We start from the raw sequence: 23,498 nt of genomic DNA, 5'->3' as shown, positions 1-23,498 counted from the left end.
CTTGAGATCCACTCGGAAGCTTCAACTGGTGCAAAGTGCAGCGGCACGGACACTCTTGGGAGCCTCCCGATACTCCCATATCACACCTCTCCTCCGTGCGCTGCACTGGCTTCCAGTTGCCTTCCGTGTGAAGTTCAAGGTGCTAACAATGACATACAAAGCCCTACATGGCATGGGTCCGGACTACCTACGGGAGCACCTTCTGCCAATGTCAGCACCCCACCGTCCTGTGCGCTCCCACAGAGAGGGCCTCCTCAGGGTGCCACCGCTCAAGGAATGTCGGCTGGTGGCCCCCAGGGGGAGGGCATTCTCAGTGGGTGCGCCAGCCCTCTGGAACAGCTTACCAACCGAAATCCGGATGGCCCCCGACCTCCGCACCTTCCGGTGCGACTTAAAAACTTACCTGTTCCAGCAGTCCGGCCTGGCCTGATAGCTCTAATTGGGGTCCCAGTTTGTTTTTTACTATTGTTTTATTTTCACTATTGTTCATTGTGTATACCTACCTTATTCTGTACACCGGCCCGAGTCCCTTGGGAGAAGGGCGGTTTATAAAAACAAACAAATAAATAAATAAATAAATAAATAAACATCTGTTCAGTAGGATTATAGGCTACTTGTTTTCTTCTTTCTTCTTTGTCATTTGTCTTGCCTAACACAGTCTATTTGAGTTCATTAAATTAATTAAAGCTAACTTATGGAGATTTTTGACTAGGAGTAAAACTAAAATATTTTCAATAAAGGATAATAAACTATATTTTGATATAGACATTTCACTAAGCCACTAGGTCTAGAGGATAACAACATCTAATATTCCACCTTAATCCCATTTAACAAATTCCATCAAGTCCAGCTAGAGATTCCTAAGAATTACAGCCCAGGACTGCCTGGAGGGCTCTTATAATTATTGCATCATTTTTAAAATATTTTAAAATAAAAGTAAAGTAGTTCTTGCTTAACAAGCGGTCACTTAACAAATGTTCAAAGTTACAACAAACTTCAAAAAAGTTACTTATACTCTATCCTGAAAGTTTCATCTGAGGTCATGTGATTACTTTTCAGATGTTTGGCAAGCAGCTCACATTTACAACCAGATGCAGCATCCTGCAATCACATGACCATGATTTGCAAGTGTTTTTGTTTTTTGCTATTTTCAGAAACAGGCACAGGATTTGCTGGATTTGCTTAACACAGTGACTCACTTAATGAACATTGTACAAACAGTCATAAAATTGAATCCATTCAGATGGTGACCTGGTTAAGAACTGCAACAGTACAAACAAAATTCTGAGCTTAATTTTTCTATCTTAGAAAGTAGTAGGTTGTGATCTACTTTATCAAATGCCTTACTGAAGTCCAAGTAAATTATATCCACAGTATTCCTCTGGCCCACTAATTTTGTCACTTGGTCAAAGAATGCAGTAAGATTTATCTAGCATAATATGTTTTTGACAAACCCATGTTGGCTTTTAGTAATGCCCTTGTTTGCCTCTAGGTGTTCGCTGATTCATTATTTGATTATCTTTTCTAGAATCTTTCCAGGTATTAAGGTCAGGCTGATAGGTCTGTAGTTTCCTGGATCTATTTTTCCCCCTTTTTTGAAGATGGGAACAACATCAACTCTTTTCCAGTTCTAGTTCCCCAGTGCTCCAGGATCTTTGAAAAATATAGTTCAGTGGTTCTGAGATCACATCTGCCAGTTCCTTCAGAACCTTGGTATATAATCCATGCGGTCCTGGTGACTTGAACTCGTCTAGGCTGGACAGGTGCTTACTTACCATTTTCCTGCCTATCTTAACTTGTGTTTCTATTCTGTTTTATATGGTACTGTTTTTGATAGGTTGGACTGTTTTTTCCCTTTGTTTAAAGGCAGATGCAAAAAACGAGTTAAATAGTTCTGCATTCTCCCTGTTGCTTGTCACCTTCTTGCCACTTTCCCCCACTAATGGACCAATCATTTCCTTAACTTTTTTCTTGTTTTTTATATGTTGAAAGAAGATTTTTTTTGTTATTTTTGACTTTGGTCGCAAGCCTTAGTTTATTTTGAGCCTTAGCTTTCCTCACTTCATCTTTCCTATTTGCTAATATTCTGCCTTATTTATGTGCCCCTCTTTCCACTTTTTTTACTTGTCCTTTTTATCTTTCAATTTATTAGTAAGTTCCTTTATGCAGCCATGTTGGTTTCTTTTGAGAGCTGTTATTTTTCTTCTTTGTTGGTATTGTGCTAGACTGGGCTTTTCACTTTTCAAAATTTCCCAAGCTTCTTGAGTTGTTTCCCCCTTGAGGATTCTCATCCATGAAATCCTTCCCAAGCTATCTCTAAGTTTACTGAAATTAGCTCTCTTAAAGTCCAAGACTCTAGTTTAATTGTGTTCTATTGCTTGTGCTTCCAGAATGTTGAATTCCAATATTGCATGATCACTTCCTCCCAAGGTTCCTTCTACCTCCTGATAGAAGGTTCCTTCTATCATTTCATCTCTGTTAGTAAGGATTAGATCCAATATGGCTAATCCCCTAGTTCCCTTCTCTACTTTTTGAGAGACAAAGTTGTCTGCTAGGTTTGTCAAGAATTTGTTTGATCTTTCACTTGGTGCAGTCTCCCAGTTGATGTCAGGGTAATTAAAGTCCCCCATTACTATTGTGACGTGCTTCCTACATACCTTAGTTAGCTGACTAGCAAAAAGTTCATCTATTTCCTCTGTTTGGTTGGATGGCCTATAGTATACACCTATGGCAATGTCATTTCCCCCCTTTTATATTGACCCAATATAAAAGGAGGGAAATGACATTGTATAGATAATTTCTAGTTTTCTTATCTTATAATAGGTATTACTCAAATATGAGAATCCTTTCTAAAACAAAGGACAAAAATAGTGTAGATAATGTTCAGTGCAACAGGCTATTACAGAATATCTAGTTCTCTTCATAAAATCAAGAAATAAAAAACTCTAGCAATGAAGAGTTTAGGTGCCTTGCAAAAAAAAAACATCTGAAACAGGCCATTTATGCAGCATTGTCTTAAATATACACATGAAAATAATGCTCCAGCTGATGAATGAGAATTCTAAGCTAGAAATGCAATTAGTCCAATTTGCTAGCTGCTGTTAATTGCAATAATTATATTTATTATTTTATTGTAGAAAACATTTCACTTAATTATCAATATAAATAGTCTTGTAAAATATTTATCATTTTTAGATTCTATAATACAGAGTTGTATTAAATATTTAAGCAACACAAATGGATGATCACTGCAGCAAGTTAGATATCCATGGCTGTATGCCAGAAATAGCACTTCAGGCCTGAATTAATTCAGCAAAATCTCTATGCACACCTCAGATGACAATAATTTAAAAGAGGGGTGTCAGGCTTTCTTATTCTTAATACTGTATTTAAATATATTTAAGGTTTATGAAATTAACAAACGTTTTAAGAATTAAGAAAAACCCAATGTTTCAAAAAGCCATACTTTTTTTAAAAAAAAACTACAATTAGCTGATCTCCTGAAAAAAATAGTTCCCATAATATGTACTCTATATAACTTTAACAACTGTTCATCCTTTACATTTTGATAACTTGCCCCTAAATTCAACTTCAAAGTTAACTATGTCAGTAATACCTAGTGAGCTGGTTTTTGCTATTCTTTACATATTATACTCCTACAAGAGTCTTAACAACACAACTCTTTAGCACAAGTATTTCATCCACAATTTTCCATGAAAATTTATTCAGCACTTATAAAGATCTTAACAATTCTGCTATTAATTTTTTTTATTACTGTTTTTTTTATTACTGTTTATTACTGTTCACTTAGTAATTGGAAGGTTTAGACTTAAGAGAATGTTATCCTCAATTTGTAACTCTCACACAGGTGATTATATTTTTCATCAAAATATATGCTAAGGAGAATAAAACAGAAGAGTTTTTAAGGGAAAACATCAGACTGAGTCTGCTATCTAAAGATTATCAAGTGCAACATGCATTTTTCAACACAACAATCCAAGCCAAAAAAAACCCCTTAAATATAAAATTTATACCAACTGCAAGATATCTCTATTATGCAACCAGAATATTGAGGGCAACATTCATGGAATTAATCTGACTTTAATGCTGCCCAGCAACTGATGTTCAGTATATGGAGGCAGAATTAAATATCACAATATACCATTTTATGTCCTCATAAAATAAGGAACTTATCTCTTAGTTGATAATAGTTGGCAGCTATTATCACCTTCTTGTGGAGAATTCCAAAATTATCCATGTAGTACATAAACAAGTATTGTGTACTGATTGTCTAAATTCTCCATCAGTTTGCTTTATGGATGACCCTTTTACAACTTCTCACAACTTACTTTGTCCGTCTCATGTATAGCTTTATAAATTTCAGCTGCATTTTTTTCTCTAATTAAACCTTCCCCGCCCCACACTAAATTTTGTAACTTGTCCTCTAAGGAAGCTGAGCTTGCCCCTGGCCATTTACACTCTCCTTTTCTCCAGTTTTATAGTAATACTTTGCAATACAATATTCAGAAGTGGTTTCATATTCTGATTGTTCCCGAGATTTTCATTTGAGATGTACTACATCGAAAGCATGTAAAAAATGCAAGTAGAAAAATAGGGACGACTCTGGTGGGAAGGTAACAGCGCTCCGTGCGCCTTTGGCGTCTAGTCATGCCGGCCACATGACCACGGAAACGTCCCCGGACAAGCGCTGGCTCTTCGGCTTTGAAACGGAGATGAGCACCGGCCCCTAGAGTCGGAAACGACTAGCACGCATGTGCGGGGGAACCTTTACTTTTACCTTTTACATATGGATGTACTAGATATAATGGTCATTTTATAACCATATTAGAATTTACTGGATATTACTGCTAAACTTTCAGAACAAATAAAAGATCTACCAAATCCTGAATCGTTCCAGAAAAAAAAACAGGCCACATCTTGCCACTTACAATTCAACTTAAAACCACTCATACATTAATATCAGTTATCTACTGTATTCTCTATCTTAGATAAACGACATCTTTATTTTATATGTCTGCTTAGAAGTAACCTGTATCAACTGACTTCTGCAGTGGAAACTTCCCATTTTCCAATGAAATTGGTGGAACAAATATCTGCACCAGAATCCTGTTTAATTTATGCTACAGAGTAATACTGAACTTTAGAAGGTGTTGTCAGAAGCAAGTATAGAACAGTTTCAGTGGATCACCAGCTTGATAGAATATTACTTTTTTAAAAATCAATGTGCTGAACATTCTATTTTAAGGCATTTTATTTGTACACCCAAGTAGGTTCTTAAAAAGGAAGAACATAAGACTGACCAGCTTCCAAAAATACGTTTCGCAGTAAGAAACAATAATGCTTTTATAACATGTTTGACTGAAAAATGTGACTCAGAGTAGTTAGATAAATAAATGGATTCAAGGAAGAGTATTTAAAAGGTACCCTTCCTTGATAAAGTATGGAATAAAAGCAAGAACATTTTGTACTGAAAAACAATATATCAAGAACAAAAATATCTCTTTACTCATCCACACATGCTTTGAATGCCAAACCCAAACCATTGTAATTTGTTTAAAAGTACTTCATAAAAATATGCTTCCAGTGTTAAGTGGTACACATTTAACATGAAATATAAGCCAATTAAAAGATATAATGGATTGAAAGACTGCATGTAGCAGATGTTCTCTTTAGTTAGAAAAAAAATCTAGTCTCCATTCTAGTCTGTAGTCTTTGGACTCTAGTCTGCATTCCATAAAAAAATAAGCTATTTTTCAAACAGTAAGCAGCTCTTTCTTATTTCAACAAGAACTATTGTTTTGCATTCTTGAGAAACAGGAGTGCAAGATTATCAGCATGTATGAATGCCATGTTGTATGACCTATTCATGACATTTGCAATTGGTTTGTGTTTCCAAGTCAATTTAAAAATTGAAGAATCTTGATGATAGCACAAAAGGGCAAACTCATCTAAATTGGAGGTACAAAATTTTACCACCACCACCCCTATCTTTTGTTGTTGTTCAGTCGCTAAGTTGTATTTGACTCTTCATAAACCCGTGGACCATACAAGCTCAGGCCTCCCTGTCCTGCACTGTCTCCCCAAGTTTGCCCAAATTCATGTTCATTGCCTCAATGACACCATCCAACCATCTCATCCTCTGCCATTCCTTTCCTTTCTCCTTTTGCCTTCAATTTTTCCCAGCCTCAGGATTTTTCCCTCTCTTCTCATTCTGTGGCCAAAGTTTTTGCGCTTCAGTTTCAGTATCTATCCTTCCAAAGAACAGTCAACGTCGATTTTGTTTAGGATTGACTGATTTTATCTCCTTTCAGTCCAAAGGACTCTCAAGAGTCTTCTCCAACACCACAATTCGAAAGCAGTATTTCTAGCAAGTTGTACTATTAATTTAGTTTCCAGAATTTAAAGGGTAAATCTCTCATTGCTACAAAATGTGCATTTTTACTCATCTGCCTCTTCTTGCACAATACAGTTTAAATAAGCCGGTATAAATGTTTAGTGAAAAGCTGCTGATTGATATATTTCTCCAGCAATAACTTTAAACAAACACATAATTGGCATTATCTCAAAATAAAATTATGCAATTCAAGCAGTAATGACCAGTTAAACATTGCTTTTGAAATCAAATTAGAAGCTACCTTAGCATTTAACTATACACTAACTTCATTTACTACAAAAAAATCATAGAAATAAAAACCCAAAATGAGCTAAAGATGAGACAAGATTTTGTTATTGAGAATATCATCTGGTAGTTTTCATAAGTAATGATCTTGGCAGGCTCCAAATACTTGTTAAAATCCTACTGCCAAAAAAAAGGGGGAGGTAATATTATTTTTCCATAATTGACAGTCAGAGCAACTATCATTTCCTGAATATTATAGATTCCATACTGCTTTAGTTACAGCTTATATAAGCTACAGTTTTTTACATAAACTTTCTTATCTATGATGAAACTTCAGCACAGAAAGTACAAATGATTGTGAAAGAAAAAGTGTATACCTATTTTTTCTTCTGTTCAATCGTGTCTGATTCTCAGAAACTGCCTGAACAAATCCCTTTCAGAAGTATTTGCCATTGCTTCATTCATAGGTCTCAAAGGAAGTGCCTGGCCCAAGGTCACCCACACTGGCTTTGTGCCTAAGGCTGGACTAGAACTCACAATTTCCCAGTTTTCAGTCTGATGCCTTAACTGCTACAGCAAACTGCCTCTGTATCTATATATCTGGGCTAATCAATAGTTCAGATTCAGTTCCATGCTAGTGCTTCAAGCAGCCATGTTTTTCCCTTCCTTAAAGCGGCTTTGAGGAATTATAGATAAACACTATCATGTTCCTGTGCCTTCCAAAGTATTGTTTGGAACCTAATTCAAAATACCCCCAGTCCAAAGATTTATTACAGATGGTACATAACAATCCACAGAACTTTCTTCAATCCATGTACCAATGACTTAATGAGCATTTATGTCAGCTGAATCAAGTATTGCTTGCTGCTGTACAGAAGAAGACACACGCATATCTGGCAGCAAAAACCTAACAGTTACATCTGTGTACGTACATATACACACTAAGCTTGTTCATATATTCTTTTTTTGATAAGCTTGTTCACATATGATTTCACCAAAAAAGTAGTATAATAGTATATACAAACACTCAAGTGCTTAACCTTTCACAAATGCCTATTCCCTCTGGAAATAAAAGTTGACATACTAATTAAGTCCTCCTATAAATTGAAAAATTTTCATCAGCAAGAAGGAGATGGGGTATCTAATTAAGTCATCCATCCCCTCCCCACGGGCATCAAAGCTTCTAAGTTCTGCTCTGGGGAATTCCAGAACCCTCTAGAATCAATCTGAGGAAAAATATACAGAGCAGTGCAGAGAATAAATGAGATGAAAATCATGTCCCATAAGCAAAAGTCTACTCACACTTCATAGTGTTTCACTCTATGTAAGAAGAGGAAAGAAATCTGCTCTTTAAATCTGAAATACCTCGTAGCAGCGTATCAAAACAGCTTATTTAACAATTGTCCCAAATGGCAATGAAAACTTCATAGACTATGTAATAATTTATTAATAACATCGGCCTGTGTAATTAATCAATTAAGCCAACAATCTCCTACATCAAGGGCTAGAATGATAAACACTTACTTTGGTCAATTTCTGTTGCTCTTTAATATATTTTGTTGTTACCATTTTATTTTAAAGCAGATGAGATGATTTAAGTCAAGAAATAAACCTGGCAAATATTAAAATTTGAAGAATGTTCTAACTCAGGGGTCTTCAAACTTGGCCCTTTTATGACTTGTGGACTTCAACTCCCAGAATTCCTCAACCAGTGTGCCTGGCTGAGGAATTCTGGGAGTTGAAGTCCACAAGTCATAAAAGGGCAAAGTTTGAAGACGCCTGTTCTAACTGAACTACTTCAGAATTTAGAAGCATTTCCAGTAAATGCTTGTAAATTCTAAATATCAAACCCCACTGATCTTTATACAATTAAACAGAGCTCTATCCTTCATGTAAACTGAAAACCGACGATTAGATGTAGTTTTATTGTCTAGCTTTCTGCATTCTGCTCCATCTCATGATTTACTTCCAAAAAACTAAGAACCTGATTTCATTAATGTTTATCCAGAAAAATTACACAGCATCTGCCTAGTAATTTCTCATTTTTCCTCTGAGACTATAGTTATAGAAGATTCTGGAACTGTGAAGCACCCTGTGCTAATTACTTTTACTCAGATTACTTCTGTCCAAGAGCTTGATGGTCAAAACTCTGTGTATTGTTCAGAAAGAAATCAGCATTTCATCTTAGGAGATCTCTTATATAGTATCTCTCTTATACAGTACAGTATTGCTAAAAGGTTGTATGCCCCTTTTATCCATCTTTCAGCATGCTGCACTTTCCCATGAAATGAAGCAAAAAGTTTTAGCACATTCCAAAAGATTCTCTTTTAACTACAGTAAATAGTGTGCAATGATTGTTATTCAATTTCTTCAGGAAGTCCCCAGACGGTCTAATTAGAGAAATATAGCCCTCTCCCTATAGGATAAACAATGTTTTGTATATGGAAAAAAATATACCTCTTCTATAAATATATTTTCCATTGCTTAGCAAGAGTGCAGTTACAATCTACTGCAGTTGCGAATTCACACCAGTGTGTAAATTATCAGTAATCAAATGTGTTTGAAATAATTCATGGCATGCAATATATCTTTCCGTTATTTTGGGATATTTTTTTTTAGTTTTACATTTTTAAGTGTTTATAAATTATTACTAGCCTACACACACAATACACACACATACATATATAAAATCTGTCATCTATCTATTTATCTATCATCTATGTATATATATCATCTACCTACCTATCTATCTATCTAGCCTTCTGCTCCATGTGAACTAGATCTTGGACTACTGCTTTTAAATGTGGCACTGCAAAACAGTTGCACAAAGGGTAAAATATGGTTGCAGCCAACATGAATTAAATTTACCATCTGGAGAAGTTCTTATTAAAGCAAGCATTGCTAAGCAACAGAATTCTAATTAACTCATATTGGTGGTTATAAAAGTACTGATAGAACTGGATTTTCCAAAATTATATAATAAAAGACAAATTCTTAAATACTGAACTACTGCACAATTGTGATGTAGTATTGAGAGTTCTGATGCTGTAGTGAGAGATACAAGGACTAAAATTATAAATATCATTTGATGCATGAATCAGGCCACTCATCCATTTAAATTCTGCATTATAAATGCTAACTAGCAGTAGCTTTACAGCATTTCAGGATTTTTCTCTGAATTCTACCTTGGAAATATCAAGGATATTCTGTTTGCTAATCATATACTTTACCAGTAACTTATGACATTTATGATCATAACAATAACTTGCATCAAACAATTTACTATTTATATATTGCAATCTGATAAACAAGATTTCTAGTGCAATCAAGCTAACAACCAATAAGTAAATCTGCAACTAATAAAATATTTGTCTATCAACAGAATGGTCTCTGTTCTAGTATTGTAGGAAGCATATATGCATTATACAAGGAAACGAAAGTTAATGTAAGTAATTATAGTGGGGGGAAAAGATCTTTCAAATAGTGTGTTGATTTGAAGAATAGCAATACTAAGTATTTATTAGCATAAAGCACATTGAAAATTAAAACTATTACACTGATCCAGAAACCAAAGTATTCCTTAGCAAAGTATAAAGCAACTAAAAATTTTAAAATATAGCATAAAATTAACTTCCTGAGTTTTATTTCTAGAGCAGCTAGAAATGTTTACAGTACATGTCTGAAACTGTCAACAAAATAATACTGTTTTTTCAAATTTTATATAAAAAAAAAATCCTGTCTCCAACAAAGCCCAATGAACTAATTGGTTTAAAACGACCTTTGTGAAAAGAAAGTTGAAGTTCTGGATAAAAGAGAAGCTTAGATAGAATGCCATTGCAATATTACACAACAAACGTCAAGCAATAACAGTTTTCCTTCCTCTCCTCATTTATGTGTCCTTGAAAACTGCTTCAGAGGGTCCCCAGATCCCCTGGAGCAGATTGGAAAAGTAATTCATCTGCTGGCACAGTTCAGTTTGCTGGCAGAATGATACCATTGGATACAATTCAAGGTTCTCCCCAAGTCTATATTTGCACTGTAACAAAAAATAAATGTTTATTACCAGTATCAATCCATAGAGAAGCTTAGACAATTAGGGATCAGGAAGAGACTATTCAGTTCAATATATCTATCATTTTTATTTACTTCAACCAGACAGAAATTCTTTTCTCCAGAAACAAATGTCTCAACCCACTTAAGCAAATAAGCATAAATCACCGACTACAATTTTGAAAGGTATCTTACTTTGGAAGAAAAAAACCCCCCTGAATTCTATACATTTCATGCATCACAGGTGGTTTTATAAGTATTTTGCCTGGGCCTCCCACCTCTACCCATTGTGCAGTCAGGTGAGGCCCTCGTTTACACTTTGTATATTATGAAGGCAAATGGGACTTTTTAGTAATGGCAACAGTCAATTTAGAGGAAAAAATGGACTTGACAGAAGTGAGAAATATCACAGAGAATGTAGAACAACTGCAGGAAAAGAAAAATTATTCCCGTATGATAAACTATAAAACAGATCACTCTCCAAACAAAATGAACAGAGTTTGAATATAGGAAGTCCTCATTGAATTACCATTCATTCAGCAACCATTCAAACTTACAACAATGAATGAGGAGAACTTATAACAGATTCTCATAGTTGAGGCCATCTCGGAGTTTGCGCTTGGCAATCAGCTAACAATTATGACACTGCAGCATTCCACGCTCACATCTTCACCATTTTGTGACCTTCACTGCAACAAGTAAAATCAAAGGAGCAGCCTGTAGAAGGTTCAACTATCACATGACTGCGAGACTGCTTCACATGACTCCTGTAACCACATAGGAGTCACCTAACAATGACAACTAGTACTGCTGCAACTGCTGTGATTAATTAATAAAGTAATAAGTCATGTGATATTGCACCTTATGACTGTATTGCTTAGTGACAGAGTTGCCATCCCCAATCACCATTGTTAAGTAAGGACTACTTGTATAGGAAGATGTAAAACCCATTTAGAACAGAGTAAGAATTTTGTTCAGAATACCACAATTTATGTGAAGTTACACTAATGGAAGCATTAAAAAAATGATCCTTAGCAGTATTATAAATTAAAGAGGCTGCATACAAGAGGAGAAATAGCTGGTAATCACATAGGCCCTTCATGGTGGTGGGTGGGTGGGTGGGTAGGTAGGTAGGTAGATAGGTAGGTAGATAGACAGAGACAGAGAGACAGAGACAAATATATAAAAGGAGCGTGGCTGCTGCAAAATTGAGAATGAGAGAAAAATATGATACACTGGATATAAAGGTAAAGGTAAAGGTAAAGGTTGCCCCGCACGCACATGCGTGCTAGTCGTTCCGACTCTAGGGGGCGGTGCTCATCTCCGTTTCAAAGCCGAAGAGCCAGCGCTTGTCCGAGGACGTCTCCGTGGTCATGTGGCCGGCATGACTAGATGCCAAAGGCACACGGAACGCTGTTACCTTCCCACCGTAGTGGTCCCTATTTTTCTAATTGCATTTTTACGTGCTTTCGAACTGCTAGGTTGGCAGAAGCTGGGACGAGTAACAGGCGCTCACTCTGCTACGCGACACTCAGGATTCGACCCGCCAAACTGCCGACCTTCCGATCGACAAGCTCAGCGTCCTAACCCACTGAGCCACCGCGTCCACACTGGATATATAATACACATAAACCAATGATATCTGTTGAAGTGATGAAATGGAAATAATTATGGCTGAGAAAAATAAGGCACACAAAAGGAAACTAGTAAAAGGAGGTACACAATTTTATTTTATTATTATAAAATTATAATTTAATATAATACATTATTGTTTTATTTGATTGTATAATGTGTATACAGGGAAAATAATAGTTGAAAAGAACATAGTCAAAAACAATAAGGAACAGTTAAAATTAAAGATCAATTCTGACTGTCCTTTGGAAAGACAGATACTGAAACTCAAGCTCAAATTCTTTGGCTACCAAATGAGAAGAGAGGACTCATTGGAAAAGACCCTGAGGTTGGGAAAGACTGAAGGCAAAAGAAGAAGGGGATGGCAGAGGATGAGCTGGTTAGATAGTGTCATCAACACAATGAACATGAATTTGGGCAACTCTGCGAGACAGTGGAGGAAAGAGGGGCCTGGCGTGCTATGGCCCATGGGGCATAAAGAGGCGTACATGACTTAGTGACTGAAGAACAAGAAAATAAAATTTTAAAAGGCTAAGAAAATGCAGAATGATTTTACCTCTTGTATTGAAATAATATCTGATAAAACTAGTTTTCTAGTTTAAATAATGAGAATAGGCCAAATAGCCAGACAATACTAACCTGTATTTCCTGGTAAAGACAATTCATTAATATAAAGATATAAAATTTTATGCAACATACCACACATGTACTTTTTCATGCAAAACTCTAACATACTTTATCTTATCTCTGACCCAGTAAACAATCTGCACAATTCTATTATATTATTAAAACTAATTACATACCAGCCAGGTAACAGTTAGGTCTGGAGCTCTTCTGGAGACTGCTGGTTATTGCACACAAAGAAATATTGATACAAACTAATGCAAGTCTACTTTACATATATTATATAAACAAGTTTATATAAATGTAACTATTTATGAACCAAAGCAATTTTACGTAAGTAGATTTCTTTACTGGATCAGAAAATGAGCACACAAATTGGAGATAATCTGCTACCCAATATTTAGGTTCATGATGTTGAAGGTAACATATAATACCACTTTTGAACTTCATTAGGGATTTTCTTTAAAAATTAATTGTTATAAATAGCAGCGTGCTAATTAAATAGCAGCCCAAGAAAAATAAAAGTTACCGGTAATCAAAAGTCATGTAGTCTAAGAGAATAAGAACAAGAAATTAAAATGGGACTACTATGCACAATGACATGTCCCAGTGATTTTTGTCTGATTTAAGTGGAGTTAGTTTTCTTTGACTTAATTTGAATGAGAAAAATGAGAAAAATGAGCAAAACAATCAAAGGAAGCCATGCCACAAAATGGCCCAATGAACTTGAAGCAGAGGAAAACTGCCAGTCAATGTACAAAAACATCTACCATATCCAAAAGATATCAATGGTCTGTTTGAAATTAGGATTTTCAATTAATAAAACCACAAAAGAAAATAAAAAAGTCACAAACTTCATCAACAATTTCTAACTTTCTATAATTCCTTACAACCTCTGTTAAAAACACAGAGGTGGAAAAGTGATTAGTCTGCAAAACATGAAGCAATCAGTAAGAAACTATTATTGCTAATAAGTGATTTGAATAAAAATTTAATCCCTATGAAACTAGTTCCAATACTTTTTAGTAGTTCTTTTCAACAGCAGTCCCTCTTAAGCATGATTAGGTGCTCTTGAAACGGAACAGACGTTTAACACTTTTCCAAAATTTGGTGTCTTTTTACCTAAATTGAAGTAAAATTTAGAGATTTTTTTATACAATCAAATATTTTTAAGCCCTTATTCTACTGTTACAGATTCCACAGTTTGGGAGCTGCATTATACCACAACCATAATAGATGACTATTTTGCAGAAATATTTCATGGTAATTGTATCACCCAAAGCATACTTATGCTACCTTTTCGGTGATAAAAATCTGTGAATTTATGTGATTCATCTGATTTCAATCTCTGCTTAGTTACTACTTTCTAAACACAACCTGCACAGGAAATAACCGACACAGAGGGTTGTTTCTCCCTTGTGACAAAACAAATCATAAAAACAAATGCAGGTAACAATTACAATCTTCTCTTTCAGCCTTTTTCTCTGCAAAATAAAACAGACAAGGAAAAGAACTAGAAGGAGAGATCGCAGAGCACTCCCTACACACCGTCGGTAACTTTACAAACACAATCCCCCTATTGAAAAGTAACGTCAGGTTATGCATAAAAAAAGAGAGAGGGTCACCAATCTGTTTTTAAAATATTATAAGCCTTCCGGAGCATTCCCAAAACCAAGCACGTTACTCCACGACCATATAAATAAGGGTTTGGATCTTGCAATAAAGTGCAGCTATTATGTAAATAGGGGTTAACTTCTGTGAAGGTAACAGCGAGAAGACGGGAAAGGGAAGAACATGGCCCCCTATGCGCTACGTGGAAAGGACTCCTTCCATGCTAAAAAGGGAGTAACTGATAGCAGATATTCGATCCTCCTTACAATCCAGCGCAAAGCTTCATGCAAACCCGGTTACTCAGTAGACAATGGCAGCATATACCGAGACGAGGAAGCGCTCGGACAATAACTGCATCTAGCGGCTTGTAGCCAAACGACCATCACCACTAAGCTATCCATCACTGAAAGACTTGCTTCCCGCCTCCAAGCTCGGTGATTTACCCACTCGGCTCTGCAGGCGCGTTTCTTACCTCGCTCCGCCTGGACCCGCTGGCAAAGGACTAAAAGCACGCCGAGGAGCATGACAGCCTTCAAGACGGATCCTTTGGCGGCCGGGGCAGGCTCGGTGCTTCTCCGCTCAGGACATGGCGGGGGTGGCGGTGGCGGCGGCAGCGGCGAGAGCATCGGGAGACTACAGCCAGAGCTGGCCGCCCAAGCCCTCGAGATGCCTGCTGCAAGGACTCCCTGCAGCCATTCAGGAGGCTCACACTTCGGGGCAGCGCCTACCGCCAGCGCCACCGCATCGTCCCCGAGAGCCATTGGTGGGCCGGCTCGGCTTGCACATTCCCGTCGAGGGTCCGGCGCCTGCCCGTTCCCCCGTCACGGCGCGCGGGTTCCGACAGCCGCGCGCCTCCGCCAGGCCAGACAGGGCAAGGCAGGAGCAAGCGGCGAGCGGTCCCTGCCTTACGGCAGCAGCAGCAGCAGGTGTAGAGATGCTGCTGCGAGAGCCTCCCCGGTGCAGTCGCCCAGCGCCAGGCCCTTCCCGCCTAACTCTAGGCGCGGGAGGGACGCCTCGGGCTGGTAACAGATGCCAAGGGGACGGGAGTTGTGATAGCGGCGCTGAAACGGCGCTTCCTCGACAAAAGGCTCACGTAGCAACCCTCCGCCCCTCCTTTGCTCCGGAGTCGCAAGAGATGGCGGCGCTCCCAAGCCGAGGGGGACCTCTTCTGGGCTCTCGAGGCCTCACTGGGGGGAGAAGTTTCGGGCGCGGGTACCTCGGCGCGATCCCCGAGGCCTGCTCGATCCCGGCGGAGGCTGGCGCGTCCCTGATTCCTCACTCTCGAGCCGCGAATTCGTAAAAGCAAGTTGGGTGTGCAAAAAGGCCTTCGTGCTAAAGCCGCCTTCTCCCGTTGGTTAGGGTTATGTCATTCGTCGCTCCAACTTTTAAAAAATGAAGATTGTGCCGTGTGGCCTATTTGGAGTTCATATAGGTCTCAGAAAATGCATCCTTCACAGAAGCCATGTTTATATACGTACTGATCGTGCTGTTGCTTTTCAGAGCAAGCAACGTTACGCGAAGGAGTAACGTATGGTAACCCAAAAGAAATGAAGACGTAAGACGACAAACCATCTCCGTATACTTTTACGGGTCCCTTGCTACTGTAATAAAACCACATTAATTCAGGATTAATCAGCATTTGCACATCTTAAACGTTTCTCCATCTTGTTTCCCCATTTTTGAAAACAGTCTACCAGGGTACTTTAATTCACTACTGTATAACTTGCAAGTGTTCGCTCCAAAATCTAATATGTGCCGCAGATGATTTGAATTCTTAGTCAACATCTTGGATCTTAGCAACATCTGCATATAGAATTATATATGCATCTACATCCCCAACCGACAGGCATGTAGTATCCGCACAAGTATTCTACAAATACATTAAACTGCTAGATATCATATAGCTTATTGAAGTGTTTGCTAACCGTTTTAATTATTCTAATGCTTAAATTCCATTATCTATTTAAAATGTTCTCATATTCAGTTTCCATCATATACTTTTTTTCACAGCAACCAGCCTTCATATTTGCATATATTTAATTTTATCATACACTTTTTCTAATTCAACAAATACATAGTACGTTTTCTATCAAACATTCATACTTATTTTTTCAATGACCTGTTGAAAAGTAAAACTTGATCTATAAATTCTTTCCCATCATTGAACTTCCCAATTTTTTTCTTACTGTCACTTATTTGTACCCTTTCAGTCAGAGACACGTTCTCAGAAGCATTCACCAAACTTTGCTATGATTTTTGTGTTCGTTCTTGCTAACTTTTACTTCATATTATAGGGGGGATAAATTTTTCTATTTGTCAGATGCAGTTGCAAACTTCACATATAAACAAGTTACATAATTACTTCACAAGCAAGCCATGTCCATATCTTAATATATGTCCAGTTAAATCAACTATGCCCGCAGTCTTCATTTTTAAAAATTCATGATTTCCTTTTCATTATTAATTTCAGTTTTATTCTTCAAATGATTGTCATTCAAATGATTGTCAAATTTCAAAAATACTTCCAGCACTGCTTCATTTCAATTTCATCCCAAATTTCATCATGCTTATTTTTAATAATCCTTACTCTGCTTGAGGCTCCTTGTTTAGCCCTCTTCCCCCAACTACAAGATGTATGTTTATTTACACGAAAAATCCAGGCTCTTTTTGTCTTCCTTTTTAAAACTTAACGAAGTAATGTTATCTTTTACTAGATTCCTTGCAATTGTTTTCTTTCTCTACATACACAATATATAATATATTGCTCTCATTCTCATTTTTCAATGATAATATTTTAGCCTCAGCTTTTTTTTATATCCACTAATTGTCTCATAATTCTATTAAGCATCCTTTTTCAGTCTTTCAATTAGGATAACAAGCAAATATTATTATACAGATGTTTTATAAATGCATATTTTCTATAGTGAGTGGCATATTTTCTATAGTGACTACTGCTTTCAAGCGATGTACAGGAAAGGGTGTAGGGAAATTTCTACTAACTATGCCTGCTCATTATGAAGTTTTTTTCATATAGCATGGATGAAAGCAGGCTAATGAGGAGGGAGAAGTATAGGAAAATAGTGGGAGTAAAGTATGGCTTGTTGGTTTGTTGGGTGATATAGGATGGGGTGACTGCCAAATGCTTAATTGAAGCCCTCGTAACCTGGTTCAAGCTTATCTGTGTCTCGATGGATTATCTTGATTGTGGGGTGGTGGAAGGAAATTAGATGTGATAAGGAAGACCACCTACAGGGAAGGCAGCCTCCATGTCTAGGTCCAATACTGTGTTCCAGCCTCCTGTGCTAAGCTCCAGCTCCTGGTCTCTGGCTCCTTGGTAGATTCAAACTCTGGTTGCTGTTTCTTAATACTAGATTGACATGTAGTAAAATTTATTTCATTCACAACATAATCATGAATGAGAGGACTGATCTGATTTGCATCACTGAAACTTGGTAGACATGGAGGAAGTGTTCCCCCCCCACCTTGGAGATGGTGTTTCCTGTGTTTCAGGTACAGCACTAGCCATAATTCCAGGTGAGGGATGGGAAGTGGCCATTGACACCCAAGAATATGTGGTGGGTTTAGAAGATTAGGTGTTCATGGCCATTGTGATAACCATGGAATGGTCCAACTTGCTAAGGATCCAACTCACAGATCACACATTAGATTTGGTTCTGGTCTTGGGGCTGTAGTATGACGATCTGGGATTGGGTGATATTAATATTAATCCTTTTAACATGGAAAGAACCCGGCTTTTTGATCTTGGAGTTCTCTATGGTTGCCCCCCCCCATTGCAGGGAGGTGTGACCTATTTAATTGGCCCACTCCACGTGACTGATAGACCTAGTCAAGTTTCAGAACTTGTCTTTTTCTTGAAGCTCTACCCCACGGGTGTCAAACTCAATCGCATCGCGTGACATATTGTGCCATTTGACTTTTTTGCCTTGTGGAGCCGGGGTGAGTGTGGCCTGCCAGTTTGACACCCCTGCTCTAGTACATTCAACATGCCTGAGGCCATGGTTTCAGCTCATAATAAGCATGCAATAGGGCCTTGAACTAGATTGTGCCTCTATGGAATTCTGTGGTCGTTAATCTTATAGAGCTTCTTAGTTTACCTAGCAGCTTCAAGAGATGAAGCAAGAGATGCCTAGAGCACCACTGACTATATGTGAAGGACAACGTAATTTGGGTATCAGTAGATCTTTATTAGTACTTACTCTGTGTTAAGAGCTGCAAAGCAAGCTTACATCTTCACTCTTATGTATCTGCAGAAAACTGGCCAGCAGCACTGTTTCAATTAACCAGGTCCCTTTTGGGTAAAAGTCACTTTGAAGAACTGCTGTGTGGAATATTCTTGGCATCTATCAGATCAAGTGGCTTCACTTCACTTGGAATTAGATTCAAGCTAGGCAAGTTCTTTGGAAGTGCCTGAGAATGTCTAAGATCTGGAAAGAGTTTCAATTAGTAACTCCTGAGGATCACTGGTGTGAGTTAGCCACCTATATTCTGGACTTATGTCCCTCCTGGTTAGATTTCTGGGAATTAACATTTGATTGGCTCCAAGTGATGATTAATGCCTCATTGTGGAAGAGGATAGTGTCACTTGCCTTGAAGAATACATCTCAAGAGACTATCCTTGGATCCAACATCTCAAGAGACTATCCTTGGATCAGACAGTGTTTGATAACTTTTTTCCAGTTTTCAATCTGTTTCTAGAGAAGTTATTCTTCAAAAGGCCCCCAAAAGAAGCAGATTCTCTGGACTCTTTCCAGTCAGGGTTCAAGCCAGGTTCCAGTACTGAGAAAGTGTGATCATATGGGGATAGGCTCTGGATGGCTTGGGATGGGGATGGGGCAACCCATCTGGACCTCCTGGGCCTCTTGGCAGCATTCAGCACCATGAACCATAATACCTTTCTGGACTGGCTTTGGAGGTTGAGAATGTGGGGCAGTGTTTTGCAGGGATTTTACTCCTTCCTCTACACCTCAGCAATGTTGAGAAAGAAAAAGTCTATTGCCTCTTGCCACTCCTCTTTAATTTATAGAAGAAATCGCTAGGTAAGGTCATTTACTGACACAGGGTGCATTATCACCTGTATCTTGATGATAACCCTGTCTTGTATTTCCTCCCCTTGTTGGGCAGGCAGTGCCATTCAGCCAGCTCTGAATCAACCATAACAAGACAGTCGCTTTGGGGTTTCGCCAAAGATTTGGTGATGTGTTGTATTTTACCTTCAATGAGGTAATACTTCCCGGACAGAGCTGGCAAACAACTTGGGGGTTCCTCCTAGACTTGGGGGTCCTGCCTTTTGGAACAACCTTCCATGCTTTAGACGTGGGTTTTTAAAAATGAAACGTATGTATTAGGAAAAGGAGAAGAACCTGGAAAATTATTGAATTCTCCTTTGTAAACTTTGCAAAGAGGTAAAAATCATAGATCCAATTTAATGGCTAAGAACACTGCAAATAATATCACCCAGAAGAGAATGTTTTTTGAGGGATGAAAATATCCTTAAATGCAGGAAAGAAGTAATGTAAAAGTTAATTTTGCAACAACATTGATATTTTGAAAGCAATACATATATAGCTTTCATATAAATATTTTAAACAAATTAAGGTAGCAGTTAAATTATTCAGTATCTCCTTATTAAAGTTATGTCATTTTTACAGTAATGCTTTTAATTTTTCTCATTTTAAATCATACCATTGGGAGTTAGTTGTCAACCTCACAGTGAATCCAGTTTGAGGGATATTATTTAGCACCTTGTCATCTTGGCCAGTTCTTGGTTCTAACTGTAGGCAGAATTTGGTTGTATTTTCAGCAATGAAGGCATATTTGTGTCTTCTTGAGTAGAATGTTTAAACTTGATTTTTCCTTTAAAGAAAAATACGAACATGGGCCAATTTTTATTTTAAGATGGCTGATAATATTTTGTGGAGTGGGGATATCTGCTCATAATGGAATCATTATGCTTAACCAACTATTAAGTAATGATACATTTAAAATATTTCAGCTTTTTTTCAGAATACAATTTCCTAGAAAGACTAGATGGAAATACAATTAAAACCCTTGGCATGTACATTGCTTTATGTAATAGTGTTCTTGCTGCCTCTGAAACTCTGAAACGCCTGGAGAAGGCCTTAAGTAAACTGACAATATACTATTATAAAAAAAATTATAAAATAAATTTGAATCTACAAGAAATTTGGAGTATAGAATTAGTGCTTCCTATATTTAGCAATTGAAACTCAAATACTTTGGCCACCTAATGAGAAGGAAGGACTCACTGGAGAAGAGCCTAATGGTGAAAAAGATTGGGGGCAAGAGAAGAATGGGACGACAGAGAATGAGGTGGCTGGATGGAGTCACTGAAGTAGTAGGCGTGAGCTTAAATGGGCTCCAGAAGATGGTAGAAGGCGTGGAGGTGTGGAGGAACGTTGTCCATGGGGTCGCGATGGGTCGGACACGACTTTGCAGCTAACAACAATATTTAGCAATGTTTCCAAGTTTTAAAGAATGTCATCTGATATCTCCCTAAGGTGGCAAAGCCTAGCAGATTTCACCTAGCTTGATGCTGCCACTGAAATGCATCAAAATGATGAAGTCTTTAACCCCAACAGAGTTGAATATGAGGTAAGCCTTATCAGCTGTGGAAGAGATGATTATGGGGACACAGCAGATTATTATTATTATTTGCCCAGTCTTACTTGCATTGTTGGTAAGAGCTAATGTGAAAAGCCATACAGGACTTTTCTGATGGCTGAAGGCAATAAAATGTGATGCTGTGAGACAAAAACACATTCAAACATTTTGAAGGAAGAAGGAAGGAAGGAAGGAAGGAAGGAAGGAAGGAAGGAAGGAAGGAAGGAAGGATTCTGAACTTGTCGTGAGCACTTATCGAAGAACAAGTAATGTGGAATACATTTAGAAATAATAAAACTGAAGAGGCAGACACTTTCTTTGAACTGTATACATTTTCTGTGTAATATGACAGAAAAAAAGAAGCTTGACCTGGTTTGGCTTGTTTTGATGCCTAGGCTGTTTAGCTTTTATTCACCTTTTGGCACAGAAATAGTACAAAACCTATAGGTCCATCCCCCTATTGGGCCATATTTATTTCATTACATTTTATTACTCCTGACTTTCAAAAACTTCTATCTGTAGTTTCATCTGAAACATAGCCTGGGACACCAAATACAATGGCTGCTGCAGATTTAACCAAAACACCTGTGGGTATCATCAGTTATTTGATACCAGATCTCTTGGAAAGGTGCCTGCTCAATAATCTTTTTCTCATATATTTCTTGAATATTGATTGGCACAGCCAAGTTATGCTATTGTTCTCCAGGAAAAAGCTGCATCAAAGTTACAAGCACCTTTCTTCTTCAGGCATCCTTTTTGTTATTTCATCTTCCAGACAATCTAATTTAAAAGGCATTGCCACTTTTCAATTCCAAATGGTGACTGAGGCCTCAGTCAAAATGTGTATCAGAGCCTAAGGAATTTCCCAAGCTGACTCTGAAACCCAGTTGTGTCCATCAGGCCTGGGGGAGGACCAGTTAAAGAGGTCCTATTGCACTGCAGTGCAGACCAGCACTGGAAAGCTCAAAATAAATTAAAAAGTAATCAGACCATAACAAGAGACTGATGTTAATATCTTAAATATGCACATCATACAATCCTCTGAGACAAACACAAGATCTCATGTGTGATTGCTATTTGCACAAAATGATTATTTGGGTCAAGCTGATGGTTGTCATGGTGGCCATAAATTCCCAAGCTGCTTCAGACTCCATGTTCAGGAAAAGTGGGTTGAAATTTTGCAGTCATATGAGGGTAAGAGATTCCACTGCTACCCTGCAACATAAAACAGCTTGACTAGGCAGGAAAACTGGTATAGCAGCAGAGGTCCCATTTGTTTCTAAAGTTCAGTTTCACATCTAGGGTCTCACATCCAATTATCTACAAAGCTGTCCCTCTAAACCAGACATGTCAAACTCGCAACGTCATGTAATGTCACGCAATGTATCAGGACGGTTTTGCCATCCTGGTTGGCGTCTGGGACGGTTGGCGGTGAGGGAGTTGAAGTGCCGCGACCGCTTTGGTATGGTGACCATGGCCGGGTGGTGGAGTGTGGACTTCTATGCCTGGACATTTGGAGGCATGGACTATTGTAGCTGACTGGACCATGTCTTTTGGGCCCCACTGAAGTATTATGGGGCCCTGGCTCCCTCCCTATCGGTCGATTGTCACCTGGTCCCTTCCATGACGCAAAAAGGAACCTGAAACCGGAGCTTCTCTTACCACTCTGTGACTTTATGGGTTTTTACCCCTAATCCACCTCGCTGACTGGTTTCCCCTATTGTCCTCCCTTTTTTCCTTTCCCCTTGGGTTTTGGAAGGTGCCGGGTGTATAACCACTGTGAGAGAGTGGTTAAGAGTTTCCACCTGTTACCGTCTTAGAGGTGAGAGCTCTAGGCGGTATCTCTTTCCCCGGCTGTATATCTCAGGCTGCTCCCCGGTCCTGACCATTGTGAGAGAACGGGGATTGTCCCGGGGTTACCCAGCTCTAGTGGCAGCGGAGCTGGGTCTGCAGTCTGGATATTCTCCTTCCATTTTAAGATCCTCCCATTTTATTTATTTTGATCTGGGTCTGTTTTTGCTGTATTACCCAATTATTATCATGGTCCTGAGGTACTCCAGCATGGTTTTGTTCGCCCTCAGGGGTGCCCCCCCATCCTGGGTGCGACCCGCCTTACCTTCTACTCTGCCTCTTGATGACGGGCCCGATTGTTGGGACCCTGAGAGATGGCCGGGCAGGAACAGGGGCCTAAGATATAAATTTAATAAGAGGCCCGATTACTTTTTTAGCCAAATTTTTTGTAGGGTTAGGGAGGGGGGAGGGTTGTGGTTGGTTGCAGATGGGGGGGTAATCCCAGGCC

At 38.4% G+C, this 23,498-nt stretch overlaps 1 protein-coding gene across 1 annotated transcript in view; it reads right to left on the bottom strand.

Annotated features, from left to right (window-relative positions):
* The window catches only part of KIAA1549L (KIAA1549 like), a gene marked incomplete at its 5' end in the record, with an annotated part of 185,302 nt that extends 169,984 nt beyond the window's left edge, over positions 1-15,318 (bottom strand). Inside the window, one exon of the mRNA XM_083357765.1 lies at positions 15,030-15,318. Coding sequence (XP_083213891.1) covers positions 15,030-15,318 — 289 coding nt within the window. The remainder of the gene's footprint in view (positions 1-15,029) is intronic.
* Between the last annotated feature and the right edge of the window lie 8,180 nt (positions 15,319-23,498).

The sequence above is a fragment of the Vipera ursinii genome (assembly GCF_947247035.1).
Source record: "Vipera ursinii genome assembly, chromosome: 1".
In the NCBI taxonomy this organism is placed as follows: Eukaryota; Metazoa; Chordata; class Lepidosauria; order Squamata; family Viperidae; genus Vipera; species Vipera ursinii.
The sequence above is the reverse complement of the archived record's forward strand: the minus strand, read 5'-3'. Positions and strand labels throughout refer to the sequence as shown.